Consider the following 12,600-nt stretch of genomic DNA (forward strand, 5'->3'; position numbering starts at 1 on the left):
GTGAAACCTGAATTTTTTGATCTGAATGAGTTAGAGTGGAGGCTTTTGGCACCAAGGTTGGCCTTTCAGAAGATTCTTCAAGCCCCAAGAGGCAACCAGTTGAAGATAAAAGGAAATGTTGTAAATGTTCCAGCAGATGTTAACAATACTGTCAACATATTACCACGACTACCCCAAGAAAGCGGCACAATCAAAATTAACTTAAAAAGAAGATTAAAATACAAGAGTTCAGCATTGTCTTTAAATGTAAGACCAACCAAAGTTTTGCAAGCTGCAATATGGCTAGCTACAAACAGTACCCTTTATAGAGAACAAGGTATATCTTTTAGTGAAGACAGAGCAGCTAACTATGATTTGACAGGTTTTCACAAAATCAAGCAGAGACTGGGAATGTTTCACAGTCGGATGAACTGATAAGTGATAGATGTAATATTGAAATTGATGATGACAATTCTAAGCAAGTTGATGATTGGACTGAAGATGATGTGGAAATACCTGCAGGAGTAACTGATACCATGTTAACAGCTAATGACTTCCTTGAAGACAGTGAACGGCCACAAATATATAGCATTGCTCCTGGTGAAACAAGTGTACCTTTGAGTATATTTAGAGATAGATATTCTGAAGAACTGGCTTATCCACGTATATTTCTTGGTCAAAAACGATCAAGCAACGAAGAAAGGGCAGTCCCTGTTCATTACAGTGATATTTGCAAATCAGAATTAAGAAGATCTGATAGAAGGGCTGCTAAATGTGTTGAGAATATTTTCTTCAAAACCAAAAAATTGCAAATGAAGATTCTTTTGGGTAAATCACAAATAGCTTTACGGAAATGCAAGGGAAATCAAACGATTCTGACTGCTGGTCAATTAAAGCAAGAAGGGGCATTGGAAAGACTAATACATCTGGATGAAGGATACAAGTTCTTACAAGCTCTGCGTGGCTCACCCCCTTATTTCGAGAAAGCCAAAAAAGATATCTTTGCAATGATAAGACAACTGGGTCCAGCTAATTTGTTTTGTAGTTTTTCATCAGCTGAAACACAATGGATACATCTCTTAAGAATACTTGGCAAACTTGTTGATGATAAAGATTATACAGATGATGAATTGGAGAATTTAAACTGGGAGGAAAAGTCAAGGTTGATTCAGAGTGACCCAGTGACGTGTGCACGACATTTTGATTACCAATTCAATCAGTTTCTAAGGCACTTTCTGATGAGCAATGCTACTCCCTTGGGAAAAATTTCAGACTGGTTTTACAGAGTTGAATACCAGCAGAGAGGTTCACCACATATTCATATGTTAATTTGGCTGGAGGATGCGCCAGTGTATGGACGTGATAGTGATGATGACATTACGTCCTTTATTGATCAAATCATCATTTGTGAAAAACCAGCTAATGATCCAAAATTGGGAGTTCTTGTCAACAGACAGATTCATAGGCACTCTCAAACATGCCGTAAAAAGTCAAAGATGGAATGCAGGTTTAATTATCCACAGCCTCCAATGAAATCAACCAGCATTTTATATCCTATTGGCAGTGATGTTTCTGAAAGTGACATTAGAAAACATAACGAAAATTGGAAAAATATCAGTAAGCATTTAAATGATATGAGAGAAGGGGATGATGTCACTTTTGAAGAAATGCTATTTAATCTCAACATCAGTGAACAAAACTATTATCTTGCTATTCGATCCATCCTTAATTCTCCCACCATATTTCTGAAAAGAAATCCAAATGAACTACGAATAAACAACTACAACAGTGCCTGCCTAAGTGCATGGAGAGCAAATATGGATATACAGTTTGTTTTGGATGTTTATGCTTGTGCAATGTACATTGCATCGTACATTTCAAAAGCCCAGAAGGGAATGAGTCAGCTTTTACAACAAGCATGTGAGGAGGCAAAGAAAGGAAACGGCAGCGTAAAGCAGCAAGTGAGAGATATTGGGAATAAATTTTTAAATAGTGTGGAGATCAGTGCTCAAGAGGCAGTTTATATAGTTCTTCAGCTACCGATGAGAAAAAGCTCTCGAGAGGTGATTTTTATCAACACTTCACCCCCTGAAGAGAGAGTTCAGCTTTTGAAACCAATGAATGAAATAGAAGAAATGGAGGATGACTCTGAAGAAATTCACTCTACTAGTCTTATTAACAGATACATAGAAAGACCAACTAGCATGGAGAATGTTACTCTGGCTGATTGGGCTGTATTGTATGATTCACCCAAAAACGCATTTAAGAAAAATTGTAAAAGTTTTGACTCAGATAATTTCCTACTTGAAACAGGGAAAGATGATGATAATGATGATGAATTCACTGCTTTTGTAGGCAAAGCTAAGCACAATGCAAAAAATGCCAAACCAAAGCAGCGTTTAAAGCCTAGAATAATTAGAAGTGTTTGGTTCAATGTGAAATCTCACCCTGAAAAACATTTCCGTGAACTTATTATGCTTTTTACTTGTTGGCGAAATGAACAAGCTGATTTAATAAGCAGTTGCTCTTCATATCAGGAACATTTCCGTCTTTTAAAAGAAGGCATAGACAAACAAATGCGTCAGTATGCTGTCTGCAGTGAAGATATGACTAAGATTGAACAGCATTTACATGAAACAGAATTTACTGATTCCCAGTATGACTTAGTAGCACCAAATGCACAAGATGCCGAACTGCAAGATGAAGCCCTTGGTAATGAAGATTTACATCCAGATTTCAATGAACGTTATGACCTTTCAGATGATCTTGGAATTCCTTCCACGTCATGCCACAATGAGCCACTTATATTAAATGAATTAGCAGATGATGATTATCGTGGAATGGTTCAGACTTTCAATAAAGAGCAAAAAGAATTTTTTATCACATTTTGCACCAGATTAAAACCACTGAAACTCCTTTTTATTGCTTTCTGAGTGGTGGAGCTGGTGTGGGCAAATCACATCTCACAAAGGTATTGTATCAGGCGGCCCTTAAGTATTATAACACAAGAGCTGGGGATGATTTTCATCAAATTAAGGTCTTACTATTAGGTCCAACTGGGAAAGCTGCTTACAACATTAAAGGCAATACTATTCACAGTACATTTGCTGTTCCTGCCAATCAGTCATTGAAAAATTACAATCATCTTGACTCAGGTAGACTAAACACCTTAAGAACTCACTTTGGAGGTGTCAAATTGATATTCTTGGATGAAATTTCAATGGTGGGAAACAGTATGTTTACTATACAGCTCAACAATAGGCTAAAAGATATTAAGGGTTGCAAAGATGATTTTGGCGGTGTTAGTATTATTGCCATTGGTGATTTGTTCCAGTTAGAGCCAGTAATGGATGGCTACATATTCAAAGACCTCCAAAATTCAGATTACACAGTTCTTGCTCCAAGTCTATGGCAAAAGCACTTTTCAATGTTTGAACTCACTGAAATTATGCGCAAAGAGATAGCAAGTTGTTTGCAGAACTTCTCAATAGGTTACGCGAAGGTAAACACACAGCAAGTGACATTGTAAAATTGAAAGAAAGAGTTGTGCAAGAAGACACAAACAACCCAATTGATGCACCCCACCTATTTATACAAAATGCAAAGGTAGATGAATTTAATGCAAAAGTACACAATGCAGCTGTAGGAAACAAATACACAATTACAGCACTAGATAGTGTTATTGGAGCTAGCTCTCCTGAGCTTCGAACAAAAATATTAAGACAAATTCCAAATGACCCAAGAAAAACTAAGCAGTTGATATTGAACCTCTGCCTTGCTGAAGGTGAAAGAACCGAGCTTGTAATGAATATACGAACTGAAGATGGCATGACCAATGGTGCTGGGAATATTGTCAAATTTGTCCAAGTAAACCAACAAAGTAGACCCTCGGGCATAGTTTGGGTACAGTTTGATCACTTCGATGTTGGTCAAAAAACTAGAAATGAGAATAGACATCTATATACCCAAGGAATGGACCATGCGTGGACCCCAGAAAAACCAGTTACCATACAATTTTTTGTTGGTAGAAACAAAGCAGCTCAAGTTGTTAGAAAACAGTTCCCATTACGCCCTGCAGCAGCAAAAACAGTTCATAGATCACAGGGGGATACTGAAACTAAAATTGTTGTCAACTTAAGTACTAAGAGAACCATTCCACATGTACACTATGTTGCACTAAGTAGAGTTACCACCTTTGAAGGCTTATATATAACTGATCTCTGTGAAGACAAAATTGCTATCCATGCCACTGTTACAAAAGAAATGGAACGATTAAGAACGACTGCCAAACTTAAGCTTTGTATATCACCACTTTATGATATAACAGGTTCAATACTAAAAATCTGTTACCTAAATACAAGGTCACTGCATAGACACATACAAGACATACGTAAAGACTTGAAGTACTCAAGTTCTGATATCAATGTTTTTGGAGAAACAAGATTTAGTTCCCAGGATCCTTGTGATAAATATAACATAGTTGGTTACAGTCTCTTTCGAAATGATAATCCACATAGTCTTGGATCAAGACCTTTTGGTGGTACAGCTGTGTACAGCAAAATCCCATATTGCCCTGGATATCCCTACTGTCACAATGTATATGGTATTGAAATAACTGTGATTAAAGTCACAATTTGTGAGAACTGTACAGTCTTGGGTATGTATCGCTCTCCCAAAATTCCCATAAGGCAACTTTGTCAAGCAGTCTCTGAAGTGTTAGATACTATTTCAACAGAGAACATCATTATTATTGGAGACTTCAATGTAAATTGGCTTATTGAGGCAGACAGGCAACCTTTGTGGAACTTACTTGTTAGAGACAAATGTTACAAACAGTTGATTTCAACATATACAACTGACAATAGAACATTAATTGATCACACATTTACAAACGTATCTCATTTAAATATACAAGCAGGTGTTTTAGAGACTTACTTCACAGATCATAAAGCAGTATGGGCCTCATTTCATAATGCTATTAACTGATTGTTGTTTGATATAAATTCAGACAATTAATGACAAAAAATAGAAATTGATACACTGTAGTGATACAAAGAATGGTAATAAACTCAGTCAGATAGAAGCATTGTCACAGGGAAAGTCTGCACATTGTATACCACTGTCAATATCATGAAAATTAGCGAACATACATGTATAAATTTGTATTTGATTTTGAAACAGGTGACATGAATGACAAGATTGCTTTGATTTAATTAAACATCACCAGTAATAGTAATAATAGCAATAAGTTTTACAATAATAACAAAATAAACAAACTATTCTTTCATTTTGATAGCCAGCAAGAACTGGCTTATGAAGAGAGTCGTCATCCAGTATCAACAGGTTAGTATTCTATTCACTTGTTAACTTGTTAATATGACCCCTAACCATTGCCCCCCCCCCCCACCACCCAAGAAACCTATCACTGCTTGTTACTAACTCTTACTAAATCTGTTTATTTGACCTCTTTATCATAGGACTATCATTGTAGTACCATTGTGATTTCAGAATTAATATTCCTTTTCCCCCTTATTCTTCCAACAGACTCCATGGAGACATCATTTACAGACGACATGTGTACATGACAACAACAGTGTCTCGCAGTTCTCCTCAGATGAAGAATAGAGCTCACTGAACAATCTCTCAAGATTACATTAAATCACTTCTGTGAAGTAACCACAGCAAAACCACATACTACACAGTGCATGTTACTTCAACAACAAAGTCATACTTTGATCACTTTAATCTGTGCTCTTACGAAAGACACATATGTACATATGTATATTTATTCTAATTTGTGAAGAATGTATTTTTTCCACACCTACAGTGTATTTAATACTCATCCTCACCAACATTTTAAAATCTATGTTGTATATATACATCTATATGCGGTAGAAACATAACTACACACTGGGTGAGATATGTGAACTTCTCTTTCCCAAGATATGTAACACCAAAAACTAGTCACATCAAATTAATTATACACATATATTAACACTTTGTGATGCACTCTCCAACATCTTTCATAAATAGCTCATTTATGACAAGAATGCCCTATCAGCTTGAATTTTGTGACACTGAAGTTACTGACTGCATTGTGAAATAAAATTCAATTTAACTTTTTACAATAACTGGAGCAATTCTTGCACGCTCATTAACTAATTTTCATTGTAAATAAATAGACAGATGCATGAATTTATATGCCAAGTGTCAACAAGCAACAGCAGACAATTTCACAATTTGTTTTTGTAAAAAACAAATCAACATCCTTTTTTGTGCGCATGTCCTTTTATGGATCATGAATTTCTTCATTACATTGTGAAAGTACCTATAGGTCCACAAGGCGATAGCGGAGTGGATCGTTTCATCATAACATTGTCAAGTAATCTCCACATCCACTCGGCAGTCACCTTCTGGACATTCAGCTACTTATGACGGAATTCATGATCAATAATACGACAGATGCATCAAAAACTAACGTCAATTTGTTAATTGGAGACGAGCTGTCAACCAGCTATGAGATGAAACCCCCTTGCAAGGAGGAAGAACCCTCTCTTGTAGATTTCCTGAAAATTCTGCAAACCACTGTGGACCTATTTGCATTGTATTTGATCATTCTCTACTTTCTCATTACCCCAAGAGGTGGACAATTTGATTTTCAACAGAAGACGACAAAAAAAAGCATTCCTCCAGACTGATCAGAGCAGAAAATATTTCATGTTAAGAAATAAAAGCCACTGTATTTTAATTAAAAAATTCAAGCCAAATTTTCTGTGCCCCCAAATTTTTTTTACTTGAAACAACTACCAATCCCCCCCCCCCCCCCAAATCCGGCCTCTCTTCAAAACTCAAATGGTTTGCCCGTAGTACATTCTCTTTATCCCATAAAATTATACGGATTCATCGTTTTAGAGTTCACTTGGGACATAGCCATGCAAAAATTTTGCGTGTCCTAAAGCAATCCTCGACCTTCCTCGCACTTTGGATCGAAAAGCACCAATCAAAACACCCAATTTTCAAACAGAGCTAGGAACCCTGTTTCCTCGGTGGTAAGCTTTTTCTCTGTATTAACCATTGATTGGTTGATTGAAACCAACGCCCTTTCATTCCAACGCCAAATTTGTGAGGTGAGTCTCTGTCGATCCACGTAGGTATTAGAGACATGCCGCCGAAAGTGAAAAATCCTAAAAAGCAATCGCAAGACCTCTCTGAGAGTGTCTCCCTTAGTCAGACGTCAACAAGAAATACCGGTAGCCCCAGGAGTCTGCCCTCTAGTAGCTCTGGCAATGTCAACCAGTTTGCATCACCGCAAAAGAACAACACTTCCATGATCGCTTATACGTCCATCAATCATCCCCGCCAAGACGAAACAAACAGAAGACAATGGACTACAGCACCCTGCTTTTGCAGACTGAAGACACTACAAAAGGAAGCGCTTTGCTATTCAAAGAACAAGCGACCCTTGCTTAACGACAGTCAGGAACTAGCCGCACACCAATCAAGTTGCAAGGTTTACCTTCACGGAAGAGAGGGAAGCAAAAAGTTTGTCATAAATGACAGGACAATATAAGCCAACCTCTTCCTACTGATATGTAAATTTCAGTTCCAGCCACCTACTGCAAAGTCATACCCAAACCTCACCGTTGACGGAATTAAGCGACTCGCAAACAACGGCGACTTGGTTACCTTCGACAGGAAAACTACTACACCAAGCTGATTCTACCCTTGTTGGAACAAAAAACCTCAGAGTGGCAGACGCTAATTTTTGGAGATACCACAGGAACGATAACTGTCAGTCTGTGGGCAGAATTCATTCAAGCGGTACAGGTAGGAAAAGGTTTACCAAATCGCTCCTCTGCAAAGTCAAAACCTGGAATGGAGTGAAGAAGTTGAGCTCGACCCCAGGTTCTCTTTTCACAGAAGTTTCTCACCAGGCTCAGCTGAACGAAATCCCCTGACGCATGGGATGCCAGATAGCAACAAGAGTACAACTACAGTTCTGACGGGTGTATCCATCAAACAGTGTAGAAACTTATTTCCACTGCGTGAACTGCGGCGACAGCATGGCCCCGCGACAGCTGCGAAATTCATACAGTGCCAAAGGTGTGGGAGCACACATGAAGACGGAAAAAGTGTCAAAGGCAACTTTGTGCAAGACTGGTTGTTCAGTCTGGAGAAGAGCAAGTTCAGCTAACTGCGTTTTTGAAGATTGTCCTGAAGCAAGTTTTCCCTGATCTTGGGGCAACGTCCGAAAGTGGCCTGGCCGAAATGATCCTCGACATGATTCCGTAAGTGTCACTTACAACAGCGTCTCGAGAATCATTCAGAAACTTTAGTATTTTTGAAAAGTAAACACTTAAGCTGTTGCTTTGGTTAATATATTAACTTGCCTTTCTTTGAATTTTTTTTTTTTGCTGATAAGTCGCGCAACATTAATGACCCATATTAGCACCAAGTTTTCAATGCATCCTTCGGAACCGCTCAAAGTCACATGCCCAAACACTACGGTCACGTTTCACGCAAGCCATTTACCTTACCCTCAACACACTTTTTATCCTCAAGTTCTGTTCATACCACATGCTCGGAAAGAAAAAAACCCCTAAACAGTCTTTTTAGTACGTGCTTAAATATATATCATAGCCAGTGGGTGAACAGAAAACCTTTTATTTAGTTGCCATTTGAAAATCAACACTGCTGTTGTCTGCACTTTGAGAATATGGGCTCCCTTCACATGAAATTAAAACCTTCGTGCTAAATGTCTATTGTGATTGATTCCAAACTTGGGGAACTAATACATTAAAACTGACAAACAAAGGGATTTCCTTTTAATTGAAAAGAATAGGAACCTAGAAGGTGATTAGTATTATATTTTGAACCAGACCTTAACATTTCATGACTTCCTATAACGTCAGAAGTCTTCCAAATTCCCCTCATAAATACTTCAGAGACAAGCATTTATGTTTATACTTAGTAATAAATACATGTCTACTAGACCTTTATGTGGTAGACTAGAACTCCTTTTCAGTTACGTCTTGGGTTTTAATTATTCATCGTATAACTGATATACATGAAAAAATTACACTCTTGTGATTGCCTTTAAACAGCTAGGTGCCATTTTCTCTATCACTAGTGCAAAAGCAACAACTCTAATACAAATTGTAACCTTGGATCAGCACCAAGAGTATTATCACTCAAAACCGATCAGATTTACAAAAAGTAGATTGTCCTCATTTATACACAGTGGCTGAACAAAATGAAATAAAAAAAAACCCTTGGAGATATTTTAATGTATTTTGATATAAACATTGAACAAAATTACATTCCTCATATTTAACATTTCAGCTAAAGCAAAAATTTTGATGGCAGACACTTCATTTAGTCCCTACTGCCAAATTTACCTACTGTCAAAATTTGTTGAGTTACTGTGAAATTATGTGCATCTTTCATGTTTACATTATGACTTAGTAATAAACATGATTTCTAATGTGATAAGCACTTGTAAATTTTTCAAAGACTTCAAAACTACATACAACCTTTGACCTCATGGCATTTGTCTTTTGAAAAAATTTACTTGTGCCTTATGTAAAAATACCAAAGTACACTGTCTTGAATTAATTTAGCTTACCACTTTGTTGAAATTTTTATGAAGACAGTTCAAAGGAATTTGTGTTTGTTACGTTTATACTTAAAGCTACTTCATATCAATTAGATAATCATCAGGCATCCTCACAGACCCAGACTTTAAATCACATGTGTAGACCCCCTAAAAGTACTGTTTTTGACAGGTCAGTTCCGAAAATAGTCATTCTGAATTTTGATTGGTGCCAGACGTTCATCTTTTCCAGCAATTCAGAGTGAAGCAAGTCTCATAGGTCCTCTTCTGTGCACTAACACAAAGTCATAAACAAAGTCACTTGCTCCATGTTTGTTTTCGACCTTCTGTGTGCAGTAGGTAAGCACTTTGCATGATGTGTCAAGTTCATCTATTCATTTCATGTTTCCACATAGCTTGAAACTTGGTAAACAAACTGGCATGAAATTACACTCTCCATAATAAGAAAACCTCAAACATTCTGATATTTAAAGTCATACAATACCATGATAAACTTCTCTGTACATTGAACTCTGTTGTCTTTGAGGTATGTTTCTGTTTACTATTCCTGAAATCTATTATGATAACACTCACTGTGTGTTCCTTTGGAGTGATCTGGATCATGATCAGTGATCCAGGATCACTCACATGGTTCATCAAAGGAAACAGTTCCTTTGATGCACCATGGCAGCACCATTGATCCTTATCCAGATACTCCAAAGAAAATGCACACTCTATCTCTATTGAACTTTCTGTTAAATAAAACCTTCAGATAATTGTTAATTTTATTGGGTTAAAATTCATTACAATGTTAATAAGCACTACTCAATATATGATTTATTAAAATACTGTTTCCTGTTCTGATATTTGTTATGCATGTATCTTTTTTCCCCAAATTTTTCCATTTGCAACCCCATAGGCACTTAACTCAACTAAATTTTGTGTGTTTTCATTATTGAAAATACCGCATTGTGATACCTAACACGTATATATCGTCAAAAAATTAGTCTTACATTTAAAGCAAATCAAGCTCCCAATGTGGCTTCTAGTCGGTGGGGGGGGGGGGGGGGGGACTCCCTATAATGGCCTATACAGGAGGCTCCGCCCAAAAGGGGTACCTTCTTCACGCTTCAGGTATATAAAGGGTAGGGATTCACAAGATGAGGTATATATCAAAGGGTAGTGAAATCGGTCATTTAGGTTTTTAAAAGCGTCTTCAATAATTCTGTCTGCCGAAAATTAGCTCGATCATGCTAAAAATAAAAATCAGCCAAAAAACCGATATACGCCCTTTTTGCACGAAGGCCTTCAATTATAATACTTCGAATAGACGCCCATCATGGCTGTATCAGTTTATTTAATAAGCATTACATGAAAATGAGAACAAGACTTCCTAAAGTAGGTATGTGAAAGGGGTACCTTTTTTCAATAAATGGTAAATAAAAAGAGTACCTTTTCTGCCAAAATGGTATATAAAAGAGTAAGGGGTTGGACCTCGGGGCGGAACCTCCCCGTATTAAACTTTGTTAAGTACCCCCTAGGCTTCTTCTTACATAAACAGAATCATGACTGAATCTTTCAGGCAACTCTAAGACATGAAGCTGACATTTTTTCAGTTCCTAAAATACTCTGGTTACATGTGCAACCTCTGTGTTCAAAATGACACCTACATGGAACTTTACCTAATAACCCTCATCTTGAAAATAAGCATTTCAGGTCTATGGCTAATTATTTTCTTTTATTCATTGACAGGAACAATATTGAAAACTATCTAACCGTAATCAGATATTAGCTCTACTAACAGAAACTCAATAACAAACCACATCCTTTTAATACTAAAGCAGCTCAATTTCGTAAGCCACACACGTACGCATTGCGGACCTATTTTTTAAAATGACAATCAAAGCTTGGTTAGTCAAAAAACAATCCGCAACTGTTCCTGATGCCGACGGTGGAGTGTGTGGTGGTGTTAATGTTGGTTCTGGTGACCATGATTTTGGTGTAGGCGGTGCTGATGGTTGTGCTGTGGTTGGTGGTGGAGGTGGTTGTGTTGCGTTAGGGCATGTTGTAGAGGCATGAGATGATATGTCCACACCTCTCTCAAATGCCCAGCACTCCTGAGGTTCATCAGCCGATAAAAGGTTGGCCAGCAGCTCATGTTAGATAAAGTTTGGAAGTTAAAAAAAATAAAAACAAATGCGAAAAAATGCAGCGATGAAATAGATTAACAAAGAGCTTATGTTTGTTCTTTGCATACACATAAGGTTTTTGTGCACTACTTACCATGTAATTTCAGTATTTTCCCCACACCCTTGTTCCTTCCCATAGAACCTGCACTAATGCTCTTTCTCGGATGCGTTGTCTATAACCATGACATATTTGTGAAGTTTGTGTGGTGCCCACAGTTTTTCCCTCAGGAAAATAAAAAACTGCATATTTGTGGATTTTGTTTTTTATGCATGAGCTCTGCATCGTCCCAAAAAAATTAGAAGGCATTCGTGATTTCATGAAGATAAATTTTTATTTCCAGTTGAGAGCAAGAGTTACTTTTCAGTGAGCTAAGCAACAATGGTACTGTTAATTTTCGCGGACGTCATGATCGGCAACCGGAAGTCTAGTGTCTCGCTGGATGAAACGTTTTCGTGTAAAACAACGAGTTTCAAGTGTGGCATTATCGAGTCAGAGCACAAAGACCAGAAATTCAGCCGTTTCGTCGGGCATTGCAGGCCTAGTCAGGGTATTAGGTGGGGTAAAAAACTAAGAGGCAAAAATTCCGTTTTCTTTAAGACGCCTGCCGCGCTAAATGAAAAAAGTTAAACTTCCCGGGTTTATTTATAACATCCGCGCAACGCTCTTGTTGCTTAGCCACCCGAATATAAGGCTGAGGTCGTCATCTCAACGGCTTCTGCTGTGATGTGAGTTGTAAAGTTTTAAAGTGTTCACCGAAACGAAAGTTAACAAAAGGGGAGACAGAGACAGAATTTGTTTCGACCCTGTGAAAACTAGATAAGTGAATCCTACAAGTAATC

The 12,600-nt window shown here is 37.6% G+C and overlaps 1 protein-coding gene across 1 annotated transcript in view; it reads left to right on the forward strand.

Moving 5' to 3' along the window:
* LOC138055395 (uncharacterized) overlaps nucleotides 1-4,965 on the forward strand; it is a 4,977-nt gene extending 12 nt beyond the window's left edge. The window contains 4 exon segments of the mRNA XM_068901344.1: nucleotides 1-354; nucleotides 357-2,822; nucleotides 2,876-3,428; nucleotides 3,431-4,965. The exon segment at nucleotides 1-354 is cut by the window's left edge and continues 12 nt beyond it. Of these exon segments, the coding sequence (XP_068757445.1) occupies nucleotides 1-354; nucleotides 357-2,822; nucleotides 2,876-3,428; nucleotides 3,431-4,965 (4,908 nt within the window).
* Nucleotides 4,966-12,600: the final 7,635 nt, after the last annotated feature.

The sequence above is a fragment of the Montipora capricornis genome, chromosome 1 (genome assembly GCF_036669925.1).
Source record: "Montipora capricornis isolate CH-2021 chromosome 1, ASM3666992v2, whole genome shotgun sequence".
In the NCBI taxonomy this organism is placed as follows: domain Eukaryota; kingdom Metazoa; phylum Cnidaria; class Anthozoa; order Scleractinia; family Acroporidae; genus Montipora; species Montipora capricornis.